Source organism: Chiloscyllium plagiosum, unplaced genomic scaffold (assembly GCF_037043375.1).
Source record: "Chiloscyllium plagiosum isolate Xiang-an unplaced genomic scaffold, Cpla_swu_hap1 HiC_scaffold_20, whole genome shotgun sequence".
Taxonomy (NCBI): domain Eukaryota; kingdom Metazoa; phylum Chordata; class Chondrichthyes; order Orectolobiformes; family Hemiscylliidae; genus Chiloscyllium; species Chiloscyllium plagiosum.
Window position 1 is genome coordinate 56,757,083 of NW_028270158.1, and position 18,915 is coordinate 56,775,997.

The following is an 18,915-nucleotide window of genomic DNA, read 5'->3' on the forward strand; positions in this document are numbered from 1 at the left end:
CCACTTTTTAAGAAAGGTGGAAGAGAGAAAACAGGAAATTATAGACCAGTTAGTCTGACCTCAGTGGTGGGAAAGATGCTGGAGTCTATTATAAAGGATGAAGTTACGACACATCTGGATAGTAGTAACAGGATAGGTCAGAGTCAGCATGGATTTATGAAGGGGAAATCATGCTTGACTAATCTTCTGGAATTTTTTGAGAATGTAACTCTGAAGATGGATGAGGGTGATCCAGTAGATGTAGTGTACCTGGACTTTCAGAAAGCTTTTGATAAAGTCCCACATAGGAGGTTAGTGAGCAAAGTTAGGGCGCATGGTATTGGGGGCAAAGTACTAACTTGGATTGAAAGTTGGTTGGCTGATAGGAAACAAAGATTAGTGATAAACGGCTCCATTTCGGAATGGCAGGCAGTGACCAGTGGGGTACCGCAGGGATCAGTACTGGGACCGCAGCTTTTTACAATATATGTTAATGATATAGAAGATGGTATTAGCAATAACATTAGCAAATTTGCTGATGATATTAAGCTGGGTGGAAGGGTGAAATGTGATGAGGATGTTAGGAGATTACAGGGTGACCTGGACAAGTTAGGTGAGTGGTCAGATGCATGGCAGATGCAGTTTAATGTTGATAAATGTATGGTTATCCACTTTGGTGGCAAGAACAGGAAGGCAGATTACTACCTAAATGGAATCAATTTAGGTAAAGGGGCAGTACAGAGAGATCTGGGTGTTCTTGTACACCAGTCAATGAAGGTAAGCATGCAGGTACAGCAGGTAGTGAAGAAGGCTAATAGCATGCTGGCCTTCACAACAAGAGGGATTGGGTATAGAAGCAAAGAGGTTCTTCTGCAGCTGTACAGGGCCCTGGTGAGACCACACCTGGAGTACTGTGTGCAGTTCTGGTCTCCAAATTTGAGGAAAGACATTCTGGCTATTGAGGGAGTGCAGCGTAGGTTCACAAGGTCAATTCCTGGAATGGCGGGATTACCTTACGCTGAAAGACTGGAGCGACTGGGCTTATATACCCTTGAGTTTAGAAGACTGAGAGGAGATATGATTGAGAGACATATAAGATTATTAAAGGATTGGACACTCTGGCGGCAGGAAACAGGATACTGATTAAGGATGATCAGCCATGATCATATTGAATGGTGGTGCAGGCTCGAAGGGCAGAATGGCCTACTCCTGCACCTATTGTCTATTGTCTAAACCTGTGGCCTATTTTCTCAAGATCTGTATCCCTCTGCTTCCTACCCTTTCATGTGTCCATCTAGATACATCTTAAATGACGCTATCATGCCTGCTGTACCACCTGTGCTGGCAACACGCTCCAGGCACCCACCACCTTCTGTGTAAAGAACTTTCCATGCATATCTCACTTAAACTGTTCCCCTCTCACCTTGAACTCGTGTCCCCTAGAAATTAAGTCCCCCCTCTGGGAAAAAAACTTCTTGCTATCCACCCTGTCTACACCTGTCATGAGTCTGGTCCTCCCTCAAACTCTGTCTTTCTAATGAATATAATCCTAATCTACTCAACCTCTAATCATAGCTAGCGCCCTTCATGCCAGGAAACATCCTGGTGAACCCTCTCCAAAGTATCCACATCCTTTTGGTAATGTGACGACCACAACTGTACGCAGTATTTCAAATGTGGCCGAAACAATGTCCTATACAACTGTAACATGATCTGCCAACTCCTGTACTCAATACCGTGTCCGATGAAGGAAAGCATGCCATATGCCTTCTTGACCACTCTATCGACCTGCGTTGCCACCTTCACGGTACATCGGACTAGATTACTCAGATCTCTCTGTACATCAATTTTCCCAGGGTTTTTTCATTTACTGTATAACTTGCTCTTGAATTGGATCTTCCAAAATGCATCATCTTGCACTTGCCTGGATTGAACTCCATCTGCCATTTCTCCTCTCAACTCTTCAATCTATATATTTATCTTGCTGTATTCCCTGACAGTCCCCTTCACTATCTGCTACAACACCAATCATCGTGTCATCTGCAAACTTGCTAATCAGACCACCTATACCTTCCTCCAGATCATTTATGTGTATCACAAACAACAGTGATCCCAGCATGGACTCCTGTGGAACCAATAGGAGTTTGATGAAAATCAGCAAATGCAAAAGGCCAGAATTGAAGGAAGATAGTTTTTTTTGTCAGTCATTTATATAAATGATTTGGATGAGAATATAGAAGGCATGGTTAGTAAGTTTGTGGATGACATCAAAATTGGTGGCACTGTAGACGGTGAAAGAAGGCTTTCTAAGATTACCAAGGGATCTTGATCCTGGGTCAAGGGTTGAAAAATGGCAAATGAAGTTCAATCTGGATAAATACAACAAACAAGGGTAGGGCTTATACAATTAATGGTAGGTCCTTGGGTAGTGTTGTAGAACAGAGGGATCCAGGAATTCGGGTTGAGAATTCCTTGAAGTTTGCCTCACATATAGACAGGGTGGTTAAAAAGGTGTTTGGCATACTTTCCTTCATTGCTTAGTCCTTTGAGCATCAAAGTTGGAAAGTCATGTTGAGATTGTAGAAGATATTGGTGAGGCCTCTTCTAGAATATTGTGTGCAATTCTGGTCATCCAGTTACAGGAAGGATATTATTAAGCTGGAGAAAGTTCAGAAGAGATTTACTCAGATGTTGCCAGATTTGAAAGGCTTAAGTTATAAAGATAGGCTGGGACTTTTTTCACTGGGGTGTAGGAGGTTAAGAGGCGACCTTACGGAAGTTTATCAAACAATGAGGAAGTTAGATAGAGTTAATGGTAGTTGGCTTTTCTCTAGGATAGGGGATTTCAAGACTAGGACACGTTTTTAAGGTGACAGGAGAGTAATTTGAAACAGATATGAAGGGCAAATGTGGGTGGTTTGCATGTGGAATGAATCTCCTGAGGAAGTGGTGGATGTGGATACGATTATGTTTAAAAGACATTTGGATAAGTACATGAATAGGAAAGCTTTGGAGGGATATGGGCCCGGAGCAGGCAGGTGGGACTAGTTAGTGTGGGATTATGTTTGGCATGGACTGGTTGGACCGAATGGTCTGTTTCCATGCTGTATGACTCGATGACTCTAACTGGAGGGCTGTAGAGCTGGGAGAGGTTACAGATAGGAGGAGAGGTGAAGAGATTGAGGGATGAGGATTTTAAAGTGAACCCTTGCCAAATTGGGAGCCACTGCTATGACCACCATGCATTATGCTGATATTCAAGTAACTTAGTCCGCATTCGTAATATAAACATTAAAACAGTGACCATATTGAATGAGTTGAAATCTTTTGTTATAGTAGGGACCTGGCACTGGAATATTAGGCTTCAATACAAATGATGCCTGTCATGGGAGCTTTCATTGTCATCTTATGGCGACATATCATTATAGACTTTGAAAAGATGACCAGAAATCTGGCATCTTTGTTCTGTGGCATTCAACGTGAAAAAGTGATAGTTTAAGTACAAGAAGAAATAACAAATGTGTATGTACGTAGTACCTTTCATTACTTCAGAACGTCATTAAGTGCTTTACAATCAATGAAGCACTTTTGAAGCGTAGTCACTGTAGTAATGGAGGAGACCTGCATTGTTGTAATGCTATTACTTGTAGGAGGGACTTAGGAAGGACAAATGGCTTCGAGTAATCACTGTCCTGTTCTTTTGTCTTCAGGAACTTTCTGGCTGCTATATATCTGGCAAGGGAAGTGTCTTCTCTATTTTTAGAGAAGAACTGAAACGGAATACAACCTACACGTGCAGTCTGAGAGTCAGTAAACCTGGCCGGGAACCCCAATCAGTCAAACAATATGTAAGTAAAAGTGCTATAGAAAGCCATATTTGTCGTTGCAAAGTGTTTTCTCGCAATGTTATGCAGTTGATTAATTTTGTTACTTCACTGATTAAGTTGTCATACGCTCTAATTAATTTGCTCATTCAGTAATGATCACCAAAACAGATTGGCTTGATAAAAAAAGATTGATTTATTCACAAGTGCTTTGCCTTTTTATCTGCTCGCATTTCATCTTGAGATGTTTCTCTTGCCATTGTTTGTCAGTGGTGAGTTGCTGTTGTCTTTTCACTCTCAGGGGTGGAATGGGGAGATAGGGCCCAAGACTCCCTCAGATGTAACAAGTCTTGGACCTATGCTGTTGACATTATTCTGAACAACGCATTTACTATCTAGCCAACTGAGCTAACCAAATAATCTTAGCAATAACCCTGATAGAAATTTAGGAAAAAGGAGAACCTGAATTTATGTAATGCTTTTCGCAACCTCAGAACATCTGAAACTACTTTTGAAGTGTGGTTACTGTTGTAATGTATGAAAAGTGGTGGGTATTTAGTGCAGGTCCACATCCTCCAAATAGCAGTATGATAAAGACCAGATAATCTGCTACAATATTAGTTGAAAGACCAGTGTTGGCAGCACTGACTAAACTATTAGTATGCCTCAATAATAATTAACTTTCCAAACTATTGTTTGGAAAGTTAAAAAAAATACAATTTGCCAGGATTGTGAGAAGAAATCACTGAAGGAGGTGCAAAGGAGATTTAGACAGGATGTTTCCAGGGCTGCAGAGATTAGCAGTGAAGATAGATGGGGTTTGTTTTCCTTGGAGCGGAGGAGAGTGAGAGAGGCCTTGGTTGAAATGTGTAAAATGATGAGGGGAGTGGATAGGGTAAACAGGAAGGAACCTTTCCTCTGGTGATAGAATCATTGACCGAAGGGCACAGATTTAAGGTTAGGGACAGGAGGTTTTGAGGGGATATGAGGAGAAATGTTTTCATCTAGGGATTGATGTGAATTTGGAACTTACTTATCTGTAGGGGTGATAGAGGCAGAAACCCTCATAATGTTTAAGAAGTATGTTGATGTGTGAGCATAGCATACAAGGCTATGAGCCCAGTGCTGGATTAGAATAGTTAGATGTTTGGTTTTGACTGGCACAGACTTGATGGGCTGGAGGGCTTTTCTGTGCTGTTTGACTCTATGATTGTATGACTAATTCCCAGTTGTCTTGAAAACAATGCTAGGAGTCTTTTGCAACCATATGAGAGGACAGATGTCAGCACTCCAGTGCAGTAGGCTCTGAGTATTGCCCTGAAGTGTCAGCCCTGGATTATGTGTTAAAATCTCTGGAATTAGAACTCAAACACTGCCTCCTACCTGAGAGAGAAGGATATTCTTATTTTATAGATGTCTTATGATGCAGTAGTAGTATCCATGCTAATGGGTTAGAAGGTCTAGAAAATATGCTATAGCATGTGGCTGACACTTGCATATCTGCTGGTACTTAAATATGTAGCAACATTGATTGCAACAGGACCAAAGATGGCCATTTGGCCCATTAAACATAAAGTTGTCATAGTTCCAGACTGGTGGTGTAACATAAGGGTCACTGCGCCTCAGGTGGGGAGGGAGAGGTTGAGAAGGAGAGTCCTTCATTGTAACCTCCACTGGTGTGGGAATTGAACTCACATTGTTGGTATCATTCTGAATTACAAAACAGCCATCTAGCCAACTGAGCACACTGATCTCTCATTTTTCTTTGTCAAAGCCATTCATTTTCATCAATTCTATTTAAATTTCTCTTAAGCAAAGTGAACAACTATAACTTATCTACACGATTAACTGCTTTTTAAAAATTCATCCTGACAGATTTCGGTGAAGGGAGGCAGCTCACCACTGGTGTCACTGGAGTGTGTCTCCTGTAAAGCGCAGGAGGTCTATGGAGTGAGCAAAAGCTCTTATATTTCCTTATCTGGAAGTTGCAGCAACTGTGAAAGCAGTCCTCAATATGTGGTAAGAGCAAACCTGTGTGCTGCTTCTAACTTAGTACAGAAATATACTGGGGTGTAGTTAACAATCACTTTGTGCTTTCAGTGAATTACCTATTTCACAGTGAATCGATTATTTTAGTTGGTCAAGTTAGATGCAGGGAAATAGAATACATTCTAGCCCTCAAGTCCACCTCAATCAATCTTGCTTGTTCCATTTCCTAAATGTCTAATAGAGAACATCAACTGTTGTCGTTTTTGGCTGAATTTTGTCCATTTGGAAGCAATTCACGAGGTAGGAAGCAGTAGGATGCTTTCAGGCAGAACTTTATCTATTGAAGAGTCCAGAGATATATCCACCCAGCATTGGTAATATGAGCGTGATGGCTGAGGTGAAAGTTCATTACATTTGCACCTGTACCATCCAGGTCTTCACAAACGGATTCCAATTTGGAAGAGTTTATTGCAGCTGCTTAAAATGGTAGATTTGTTTTAAAGGAAAGCATGTTCAAGGAAGAATACAAGATCATTGGAATGAGTTGGGTCAGTCCAGCTTCACACAGGCCGAAAATACCAAATGGTTCAATGCTAATGACTTCTATTGAGGCCACCATGGTCCCAATTCTGCACTTAAAAGGAATTTCATGTGACAGTTCCCTCCAGCAACATAATCACCGGAAGCTGCTAACAACAGTTGCCTACCAAACAAGCACATCAAGAAAATCTCAAATACTGGTAAAGGCATAAAACAAAGTAAGGTTAGAAAGATCATCCATCTCTGAATCTGGCCATGCATTGGACTCCTAGATACAATTTTTCAGAAGCTGTCCAATCCTTAGCACTTACTTCACCCACTTATTATTGCAAATGGTAATTGAATCATTTGTTATCACTGTTAGAATTTCAGCATCCCCAGGCAAATCACCATTCAGAAGTGTCTTTCACTTGATCTTTAATCTGACTGTTTCCTTATCCTAACAGTGGAAAGTAGAAAACTCCAAGAAGCAGTTGCTCACCCTAGACAATGCCACCACTTCTACTGGGAGCACTGGAATGAACCTAGTCATGAGACACGGGGTTCTGGAGGATGGAGATGGGTACACATTTAGCCTGAATGTCACTGATCCTTTGATGGAAAACGTGGGGTTTGCATCTATATATATCCCACCGATTCACCTTCCTTCTGGAGGTGACTGTGTGATTTTTCCAACAGAAAACATCTGTGCTTTGACTACCAGCGTCACCTTCACGTGTACAGGTAAGTCCCAGGCTGAGCAAATTTAAGAGGTATTTAATTTCTTTATCAGGACTTGGGTAGCAATGTTCCCAGTCATTCTCAATTGCCTTGGTTACTTCTATAACAGTTCAAAGGTGTTTCATATTTTTCAGTGACATCTCAAAGTACTTCATGTAAGTGTCTCTTGTGATGCGCAGTGAGCTTTACAAAGCAAGGTTCCATGAATGGCAAATGGACAAAGGATTAGTTAATCACAACCTCTTCTTTTTGCCGTAGGCCAGAGCCTTGGCTTAATGTCCACGAATGCTGCACTTCCTTGGTACTATTCTCAGCTTATGGATTCAATACAATTAATGGTAAAGCCCTGGATAAGAGACCTTGGGTTTCAGGTCATAAACCTTGAGATTTGCATCGGAGGTAGACAGGGTGGTTAAGAAAGCATTGAGCATGCTTGCCTTGATTGCTCAGACCTTTGAGTATAGAAGTTGGGACAGACCTTTGAGTGTAGAAGTTGAAGTTATACAGAACGTTGGTGAGGCCTCTTCTGGAGTACTGTGCAGTTATAGAAGGATAGTAAACTGGAGAAGGTTCAGGAAAGATTTACCAGGACATTAACTGGAGTAGAAGGTTTGAGTTCTAAAAATAGGCTGGAACTTATTTCACTGGAGCGTGGGAGATTGATGGGTGACCTTGTAGAGATTTATAAAATCATCAGGGGCATAGATAAGGTGAACAATGAGGTGAGGGATTTAAAAACAAAGGAGCATATTTTTAAGGTGAGAGCAGAAAGATTTAAAAAGGACACGAGGGGCAACCACTCTACACAGAGTGATTACTGTGTGGAATGAACTGCCAGAAGATGTGGTGGATTCAGGTACAGTTAACGTTTAAAATATTTTGGATAAGTACATGAGTAGATAAGGTTTGGAGGGATATGGGCTAAATGCAGGCAGATGGGACGAGTTTCGGTGGGTACCTAGTCAGTGTGGACTAGTTGGGTCGAAGGTTCCAGTTCGTGTTGTGTAACCCATAATCTTCTTTGGACCAAGGGAGTTAGTGTCATGCAAGTAAGCCCAGAGAGTGGATAAGATAAAAGTTGATGCCTCCAGAAAGGGTCTGATAACATTTCTCGAGAACCCTGATATTTCAAGGGCCATTGTAGCAGCATAGACTGGAATTTCACATTGTAACCGTGTGGAATTCCCAGTGCAGCAGACCCCAGAGGAATTCTGTAGGAAATTGAAACTTCTGTAAGGGCAGTTCCCCTCTGTCTGAAACCCTCTGACAAAGACCCTTACATCTGGAAACTTTGGAAGGTCTTGGCTCATTAATATTAATAGTAATTCAGGAGATGAAAAATATTTTAAAAACCATTCTAACTGTAGGTTAAACTGTAAACTGACCCACTGACCCCTTCAATTACACCTACCCTGACACCTCTACCCCTCCCAAAAATCCAACCTTGCTGGTGTACCCTCACTCCTCTCCATCACGACCCAACAAACCCTCCTAACTTCCGGACCTGTCATCCATCATACCTGATAATGGTTTGGTTCTGTCAGAGTAGAATCTTATGAATCTCTAGATCCAACTTCTTACTGTCTAAGTTGGTGGGCAAGTTGAAAAATCTCCCACTATTTTACAATTGAATTGGTCTCAATAGTACAGACTCGTGCCTGTCTACAACACAAAGATTGAGTTTCGGATATTAAGGCATACATCTAATATTAAGCGACTCATCAGTCTTTTTCTTTGAGCTGATTTTTATCCATGTTTACAAACCAGCCCCAACTTGAGATTTACACAGGTTTTAAAAATGACTTTCGGTGATCTAGCTTTATGTTTTGTAGGTTGGGAGACTACTGGGATTCCTCTCGTGTATAGCTTCATCCTTACTCGCTGTGGTGTTGGAGGAACTCACTGTGATGAGTTCTATGTGTATAAAGGCAGCAGATCTGAGTACAGTGCTGTCCTCCCCCCTGGCTTTAGCTCCAATCAATTCATTGCTTACATTGCTGTCACTGTTCAGAACCAGCAGGGAGCCTCTGTAATAGCTCTGAACCGGTAAGTAGGTGGTAGTAACTATATTTTCATTGGACTTAATTGTTTTTGAATAAGAGTGTGTCATAATTATTTGCAATGAATGATGTTGAATTGAAGAAGTATGTTATCCAAAAATCCCAAGAGCTTCAATACAATATAATGTACAATATGTAATAAAATTATGAATTTTGTATCATAAAAATGAGAGAGCATTTCTATTTAAACTACTTTCTTTACTCTTAGTTTGCATTAGTTTCAAATTTAAATTTAAGGCTAAACCTCAGTGACGTTCCAAGTTAAAGTTTATTTTGTAATCATCATACTGAATCAAGTTGTCACTGGAGTTTTGATTAGTTGATGTCTCTTGTCTTGAGGTTTTGTTAATACTTTTCGAATAGTGAGAGAGATTAACATAGGGGTCCCATTGCCAGGAAAAGCTGTGGGAGGTAGGGAGCTGAACTTAAAATATAGCTGAGTGTTGCTTTGGAAAAACAGTAGGATAGCATTGGGGCAAATTAGATCAATGAGCAGAAGAGTATTTTTCACCCATACAATGTTATAATCAGATTACATCCTACTAATTTATGGACAAACAGAAATTACTGTGAAAGCTCAGTTCTGAGGAAGGGTCACTTGACCCGAAACGTTAACTTTGATTTCTCTCCATAGATGCTGCCAGACCTGCCGAGCTTTTCCAGCAATTTCTAGTTTTGTTTCTCAATTACAGCATCCGCAGCTCTTTTGGTTTAGATTCTAATTTGGAGGATTTGAGCCTGGCATTAATATCTTCAAATTTAGGGCTCTGTTCTGCCATTCAAGAGTAAGTAGTTGGAAAGAGTGGACAATGGAGCTGACTGAGCATGATTGTTGATAGTATTTCCATTAAGCTTTTTCTGCTTCCAAGTTTGAATGACGAGGTATTTAATCCACTGTTGCCATTGGTTTCTGCAGGTCCGTGGTTATTAATATAACAAATACTCCTGAAGGGTTCCAAAGTTTCACTGATTGGATGAAGCTTGAGACTGAGACTAAACTGCAGGAGCTGTTGAAACAAGGTGACCCACAGCCTACTGTGGAGTATGCCCTTGCCCTGGTCACAGTGCTCAATGAGGTAGGGTACTGCTCACTAATTTCTTCCACTATCTTATTACTGCCTTTGATGGCCTTGCCTTCAGCTACCTAGCCCCTTAATTTGCAAATACCTAAATCTCTTCTCTTAAAACCAACCTCTTTGGGTCACTGTTCCTGATGCTGCCATCTCTGGAGGTTTTTGACTATTCTCCTCTGTGGTGCCTTAGGGCATTCACAACCTTAACAGGGCAAGATATATACAAGCTTGTATTGCTAAATTAAGTGAGAAGTATTAATAGCATATGCAATGTCTGAGGCTTTTGCACCATCTCATAAAGAGCATGAAACTTAATAAATGACACAGCAATGTTTATCAAATATATTTCTGGTAATTTCCAGAATTGAGACATGTATCAGAAGAGGTATCAGCTGCCCTCTTCCTACACTAGGCATTCACATGGGCTTGACAAGTAAGGTCACGAGTTAATATGATATTATGTGCCATTTTTATTATGAGACCTGTGCTGCCTTCTTCAAAGCGAGCTAATAGCCATCAGTCAGGTTCCAGAACACAACGCAAGAGAGTGTCCCAAATCTATTTGCCACCAGCCTCACAACCATTTCCTAATCTCATACAAGAGGAAGTCCTTCCTGCTAGTAACTTGAGTGGGAAACCACGTGGATCTTATATATTTACTTTAAGTTATTAATGGGAAGAATTCACTCCCATCATATCAAATCAGAATAATTTGTAAAAACCTTTGCCAAAATTATTTTGATACAAGTTTTAGTTATATGACACCTTTAACAGATTCCCCCAAGAAACTTCGTAGAAGTGTTATGTGACGTGCTTTGACACCAAACCACATAAGGAGGTATTAAGACAGATGACTAAAAGCTTGGTCAGAGAGGTGGGTTTCAGGATGTGACCCAGAGAGTGAAAGTTTGAGCTGTGGGGCATAAAGGATTAGGGAAGGAATTTGAGATTTGTGCCTGGTTTAAGGTGCATCAGCCAGACTTCCTTAAGGGTAATTAAGTATGGCAATAAAATTCTGGTGGCACTTACATTCGAAACATAAATGAACTAAAAGAAGGCTGAAATCATAGCTTGTAGAATGTACTTTAATCTGGGCTGAACTTGTAACAAACAAGTAGAAAAATGAGCAAAAATTACAAAGGTTTGAGCAATTTACAGCACTATAACAGGAAGTTTAGTCTAAAAGATCATTGAACACGAGGTGTGAAGATGGCATGAGGTCTGTTACACTTGAGCCAGACATCAGTCTACAATAAGAAGTGTTATTACCTCATCTGATCATTATTAAATTATGTCAATTTCATGTTTTAAATATGTCCCCTGCAGTATGAGAGAAGCAAAGTCTTTGAAAAGGTGTGGACAAATGACACAATTAGCAGGATTAACATCCGCAGTAACATCACGTTGGCCCTTACTTCCCTCGAGGTCAGCACTGTGGATGACATCCAGCAGATTTCTGCAGCGTTGGCACAGTGTACGGTAAGAACCTGCTCATTTTCTATCTCAAGAATAAAAAATGGTGCCTTTAGGAACCTCATCAAACAGGAGCTATCACTTGGAAATTCATTCAGAGTGTGCAATTAAGTGGTTTAAGTTTAAAACGACATGATTTTGGCAAAAGAACCACAGGGTAGGGGAGTTTATTTAGACATGGCATATATCTACCATCTGCACTGCCTGAGAAGGTGGTAAAAGCAAATTTGTTAATAATTTTTGAATATCATAGGACCATACAGCAGGGAAGGAAACCATTTGGCTCTTTGAGCCTGGTCAAGATGACATACGGCTTGGAGAGGAACTTGCAGGTGGGGTTATGCCTATGTATCTGCTGTGCTTGTGCTTCTGAATAGGAAAGGATGCAGGTTTGGAAGGTGGTGTTGAAGGAGCTGTGGTGAGTGCCTGCAGTGCATTTTGTGAAAAGTACACACTGATGCCATCATGCATCGGAGCGAAGGGAGTGAATATTCAAGATGATTGTATGAGTGTTAATCAAGCAGAACTCCTGTGTCCAGAATGTTATTGAGCCTCTTGAGTGTTGTTGGATCTGCAACCATGCAGACACGTGAAGAGTATTCTGTCAACTTCCTAAATTGTACCTTGTGGATAATGGACATACATCAGGAGACATGAGGGGAGTTGCTCATCACAAAATTTCCAGCCTCTGCCCTCTTCTTGTAGCTACAGTATTACTATGGCCAGTCCACTTCATTTTCTTGGTAAAAACAAGGACTGCAGATGCTGGAAACCAGAGTCTAGATTAGAGTGGTGCTGGAAAAGCACAGCGTGTCAGGCAGCATCTGAGGAGCAGGAAAATCGACGTTTCGGGCAAAAAGAATCGACGTTTCTGGAATAGAGCTCAACCCACATGGACTCCTGACCATCTTTAAACCAGCAGAGTTCGGACCCGAACAGGACAAACAGTACAGACTACAGATTCAAAAACACCAGCAACGGTTCTCCTTCAAGATCCTTCGCTCTCACTTCAAGTTCTTGTTATTGGCAATCCCAAGGATGTTGATAGTGAGGGATACAATGATGGTAGTGCCATTTGAACATAAAGGGGTGAATGGTTAGATTCTCGCTCTTTGAAATGTTAATTACCCAGTACTTGGGTGGTATGAGTGTTACTTGCCTCTTATCAGCCAAATCCAGATGTTGCCCTAATCTTGCTGTACATGGACATGGACTGCTTCATTATTTGAGGAATTGGAAAATTTTTCAGTTTAGTAATTCATTGCTTGAATAATTTAGTAGATTGGTCTTGGCTGAATTAACCTTTGAGGGCCAGCAAACCTTTCTAGTGCCTTTCCTAAGATTAGTTGCAACATGTTACTGAGATGAAAGGATTCTGGAAGATCTAAGGAAGAGCTTGACTCATCCTTTAATCACTTTTCTTTTGTTCTTTCTGCCAGGTCATCAGCAAAGAATTAATTTGTAGCAAATGTCAGAACCAGACATTGTTTGCCCTGGACAATATGATAGCAGTTCTCCAAAAGGAAACTGGACAGGGTAAAATGACACCCACGTCCATTGGGGATAATATCCTTGTCACTGTGGGTAAGTTCAAAATTCTGGTAAATGGAGACACAAGTATAGTTATAAAGTAATTGTGGGTGTAAACCAGTGTTGTCCAATACAGTTGCCACTCAACACACACATAGCAAATTGATGCTCTTCATCAAGGTGAGAGATTTCAATAAGGTTGACATTTGGATTCTGTAGAGGCATATTCTACCAAGGATGTGGTTCCAACTTGTCTGACCAAAGTAAATAACGTCCCACAGGAGGAACAATCCCTTACATTAAAGAAAACCTGGAGCCTGACTTAATTATGCTATGAAGCAGTAAGGCCTTTGTTAAAGAAGTGAAACATGTTGACATACTTTAATTGCTACATTACAACTAAACGCTATATACTGATTGGATGCTGCTACTAATACTATTTTTTGACAGAACTGCTGTCACAATGCAGTACACTACTGTCCACCTTTATTCTTGCCCCTCTATCCCACATCATCCTTGGGAGATTGCGACAAAACTTGCCCATTCTTTGTGTGTGTTTTGTATCTTGTGGGCGGCACGGTGGCACAGTGGTTAGCACTGCTGCCTCACAGCGCCAGAGACCCGGGTTCAATTCCCGCCTCAGGCGACTGACTGTGTGGAGTTTGCACATTCTCCCCGTGTCTGCATGGGTTTCCTCCGGGTGCTCCGGTTTCCTCCCACAGTCCAAAGATGTGCAGGTCAGGTGAATTGGCCATGCTAAATTGCCCGTAGTGTTAGGTAAGGGGTAGATGTAGGGGTATGGGCGGGTTGCGCTTCGGCGGGTCGGTGTGGACTTGTTGGGCCGAAGGGCCTGTTTCCACACTGTAAGTAATCTAATCTAATCTAGTGAACATTGAGATCCGATTGGACTGCATTGGTCTGTCTCAAAAATTAAAAAAAGGTCTCAGCTTTGCGCAAAGATGTAAAACAAGTCGGCAACTTAGTATCTTCACTTTATGGAATCACATTTTCTCTAATGTCAACAATGTGCTGGAGGGGAATCATTCTCTCATCCATTTTCCTTGCAGCAGACAATGCTACTGAATGAAGGTCTTTCGCATTGCAATTTGTTTGTTCTATAGGAGGTCTGATCGATATGACTAATCAGTTGGTTCCAGTGATGAATAAGGTCACCAGGCCATCTATGTACAAACCCGAATTGGTGGCGACAAAGGCCTATGATCTTTCCATGAAATTGATGCAGATACTGATGGGTACACGGGTCCTGAATGAAGAACCTTTGAGTGTGTCGGGTGCAAGGATGTGGGCACAGGGCAAGAGGGCTGACCCTGGCCATCTGCTGTGCTTTGCCAACAAGTCAGGCTGCCAGTTCTCCATCCCGCCATCCTTCAACAGCATCTTTTCCAACCTCAGTGATGTAACACAGGTCATGTTCCTTGTGGACTCCAATCCCTTTCCTTATGGCTACATAAAGAATTACACCATTTCCAGCAAAGTGGCTTCCATCGAGTTCAAGACTGACAATGGGTCGCAGATCCCCATTGAAAGCCTGGGTTCAGAGAAGGCCATTACTGTTAGCGTGTCGACCAACTCTGCCATCAGAAATGTCACTGTTAATACAACTGTTATTGCCGCGAGGAGATCAATGACTGTGAATGTCACCTCCGGAAATTTGAATGAAAAGGCTGGGCTCCACATTCAAGTCACATATACAGTTTTAAACGGTATGTATAAGAAAATTGAGATAATTCTAAAGAGGACAAGAGGATATATAAACAGTCGGAATAGGAATAGGGGTCACCTTAAATCTGCTCTGGCATTCAGTAAAATCCTGGCTGATCTGGTTATTCCACCTTCTCATCGACCCAGATGTTCTTTCAGCTCACGCTCCCACTTTCTCATCAAGAACTTACCTCTGCTTTTAAAAATATTCAAAGACTTTGCTTACACAGTTTTCTGAGGAAATGAGTCCCATAGATTGATGAGCCCCTCCCCCGTAAGAAAGGAAAAGGATCCTTCCTCTCGCCTTGGAGGTTCCTCACCAGTCCTGAGCAGATGTCCCAAACCATGGCAAAACAACTGTTTGAACTCTCCGGTTTGAGAGAAGTCATATTGGATTCAAATTGCACTCTATTTCTCTCTCTACAGATGCTGCCAGACCTGCAGAGTTTCAACTGCCAGACCTGCAGAGTTTCAACAGCATTTTCAGTTTTTACTGCAGGGAAATGTGTCACCCCTCTCACTGTACAGTCCCCTACACCCACTACATTCTTTTTTGCTTCCCCTAGAGTCATAGAGATGTACAGCATGGAAACAGACCCTTCAGTCCAACCCATCCATGCCGACCAGATATCCCAACCCAATCTAGTCCCACCTGCCAGCACCCGGCCCATATCCCTCCAAACCCTTCCTATTCATATACCCATCCAAATGCCTCTTAAATGTTGAAATTGTACCAGCCTCCACCACTTCCTCTGGCAGCTCATTCCATGCACATACCACCCTCTGCGTGAAAAAGTTGCCCCTTTGGTCTCTTTTATATCTTTCCCCTCTCACCTTAAACCTATGCTCTCTAGTTCTGGACTCCCTGATCCCAGGGAAAAGACTTTGTCTATTTATCCTATCCATGCCCCTCATAATTTTGTAAACCTCTATAAGGTCACCCCTCAGCCTCCGACGCTCCAGGGGAAACAGCCCCAGCCTGTTCAGCCTCTCTCTGTAGCTCAGACCCTCCAACCCTGGCAACATCCTTGTAAATCTTTTCTGAACCCTTTCAAGTTTCACAACATCTTTCCGATAGGAAGGAGACCAGAATTGCACGCAGTATTCCAACAGTGGCCGAACCAATGTCCTGTACAGCCGCAACATGACCTCCCAATTCCTGTACTCAATACTCTGACCAATAAAAGATAGCATACCAAGCTCCTTCTTCACTATCCTATCTACCTGCGACTCCACTTTCAAGGAGCTCTGAACCTGCACTCCAAGGTCTCTTTGTTCAGCAACACACCCTAGGACCTTACCATTAAGTGTGTAAGTCCTGCTAAGATTTGCTTTCCCAAAATGCAGCACCTCGCATTCATCTGAATTAAACTCCATCTGCCACTTCTCAGCCCATTGGCCCCTCTGGTCCAGATCCTGTTGTAATCTGAGGTAACCTTCTTCGCTGTCCACTACACCTCCAATTTTGGTGTCATCTGCAAACTTACTAACTATACCTCTTATGCTCGCGTCCAAATCATTTATGTAAATGACAAAAAGTAGAGGACTCAGCACCGATTCTTTGTGGCACTCCGCTGGTCACAGGCCTCCAGTCTGAAAAACAACCCTCCACCACCACCCTCTGTCTTCTACCTTTGAACCAGTTCTGTATCCAAATGGCTAGTTCTCCCTTTATCCATGAGATCTAACCTTGCTCATCAGTCTCCCATGGGGAACTTTGTCAAACGACTTACTGAAGTCCATATAGATCACATCTACTGCTCTGTCCTCATCAATTTTCTAAATTACTTCTTCAAAAAACTCAGTCAAGTTTGTGAGAGATGATTTCCCACGCAAAAAGCCATGTTGACTATCCCTAATCAGTCCTTGCCTTTCCAAATACATGTATATCCTGTCCCTCAGGATTCTCTCCAACAACTTGCCCACCACCAAGGTCAGACTCACCGGTCTATAGTTCCCTGGCTTGTCTTTACCGCCCTTCTTAAACAGTGGCACCACGTTTGCCACCCTCCAGTCTTCCTACTTGAATGGTCTCTTGTACCATGAAACCATGGTCTGTAAGGTCATTTGCTTTGTCGCCCCTGCCCTAATCATCAAGCTGACAGTACGTCAGACCTGTTGGACAGTTTCAAAGGCCAAGGTAACTGCATAGCTTTCCTCTGAGCCCACTTACCTGCTTTACTTGTAGGGCCACAATATTTTCCCTGACCACTGACCAAATCATAAATCCCAAACCTGCAGGATGCAGCCGTCTTCTGGAAAAAAGGGTCCAGGTAACTTGCCCCTACCTGATCTGTCTGCAGCTTGTTCTTTAGCTCATGAACTCTGTGCTGATGTTCCTTAAGCTACAGACACTTATCCCAGACATGTTTTCCCTGGAATATAATGACATGCAAGAGCTGCTAGTTCTGCAGTTGCAACACGTCACATGTGTGATAGCACATTATATAATATAATTGTGGTACTTCTCTTCTGTTAATTCTATTGCAGATTCAGGAGCTGTCATTGCCAGTGAAGCTGAGCCCTTCATTTTGGTGCTCCTCCACAACTCAACAAACCCAAATGAGCAAAATTTCAAAGCCAGAAAGAAGATTTATTTAGAATCAGTAAAAGGATCAGATCATAAGCTCTACACCTTCTTCTTGTCACCAGAGTAAGCTTTCTTCAAATCTGTATTTTGAAATGTTTCTATCAAAATCTGCAATTAACATTAACCCAAAACTACCGTAAGGGAATGCCTGAGAGCTTTCATTGGGAAAATGTATTGTCCTTTATGTGATAAAGGTTGCTTCTTAATTGCCAGACAAACTTGTTCAGCATGATATGACAGAGTTGGGAAGATTGGCAAAATTGAGCAGCTGGTTTGAACGTCATTGCATGTTCATCCATAAGTCATTCTCCAGCTCCTGGCAACCATACCCTTGCCTTTTTAATCCCTGTTTCTTAGGAGTTTGCACAGAGGTTAATGATATTTTGGAGGAAGGAAGTTAAGAAAGACATGAAGCCACAGTCCCTGACAATGCAAGTTTTAAATTTATAAGCAAGCTTTATTATCATTTCATCAAAGATGTGGCCAGGCTGCCACTTAAGAGAACAGTTAAACATCGGTGACATTACTGAGAGAATGGAGTCACATGTAGGTCAGATCAGGTATGGATGGCAGGTTTTCTTTCTTAAGGATGTCAATGATGGTTTATGCAGCCATCATTATCAATTAATTAAAATTCCTCCAGCAGCTGTAGTGAGGTTTGAACTTGTGCTCCAGATGATTAGCTTGGCAGCTGGATTACTAGACTAACGACATTACCACCATGTCATCGTCACCCAAGGCTACGATTGTCTTCTGAAGACTAATGTCATGGCTGGTGCTAGTCATAAAGATATAAATGCGGTTTCCTTAAGCTAATGCACTGTTCCATTTCATCTGTCTCCCACTCCCCTCAGAAACATTCTAACTTCAGGCATGTGAAGGTTACCCACACAGGCAAAATTCCCATCTCCTCAACCTGCCCACTGTGTCTGTGCTACCTTCAACGTTGCTTGTCTCCCAGAAGACTGGGCTGGCAATCCATGCCATGAGCTAAAAAATCCCAGATGGGAAAATCACTGTCTCTATACTGGGATTTAGTGAGTGACTCCATCGGCACAGAGCTTGTGGAGAGTAACCCCACTTCCATTGAGTTTGCATGCCACAATCAGATACAGAAGTCATTAGGCAATTAGTCACCTGAATTCATGGGCTTCTGTGCCTGCCTGAGGCCAGGTATCCACCTTACATGAGCTGCCAGTCATTCAGATACCTAGCAACTCTAAGGTCCCAGCAACACCACTGAGAAAGGTGGCTATGTCCTGGACTGCAGCAGGGTAACAATGGGAGCCCACAGAGCAGGACAGATAGGCAGAAGTGTTGGCTCTAGGTAGATAGGTCCTGCCATGTTGGGAGTTGAAATAGTCAAACAGGGAGGCCTTTCTGCAGTGGGCACAGTGGAGGGAGGGGAGTGGCAA

General features: G+C 42.1%; 1 protein-coding gene across 3 annotated transcripts in view; it reads left to right on the forward strand.

The window, feature by feature from the left end:
- Window positions 1–18,915, forward strand: part of pkd1a (polycystic kidney disease 1a) — a 210,696-nt gene that overhangs the window by 112,519 nt on the left and 79,262 nt on the right. For all 3 annotated transcript variants that reach the window (XM_043711199.2, XM_087997973.1, XM_043711198.2), the window contains 9 exons: window positions 3,690–3,827; window positions 5,679–5,822; window positions 6,779–7,055; window positions 8,885–9,098; window positions 10,029–10,188; window positions 11,512–11,664; window positions 13,098–13,242; window positions 14,310–14,912; window positions 17,401–17,563. In XM_043711199.2, coding sequence (XP_043567134.2) covers window positions 3,690–3,827; window positions 5,679–5,822; window positions 6,779–7,055; window positions 8,885–9,098; window positions 10,029–10,188; window positions 11,512–11,664; window positions 13,098–13,242; window positions 14,310–14,912; window positions 17,401–17,563 — 1,997 coding nt within the window. The remainder of the gene's footprint in view (window positions 1–3,689; window positions 3,828–5,678; window positions 5,823–6,778; window positions 7,056–8,884; window positions 9,099–10,028; window positions 10,189–11,511; window positions 11,665–13,097; window positions 13,243–14,309; window positions 14,913–17,400; window positions 17,564–18,915) is intronic.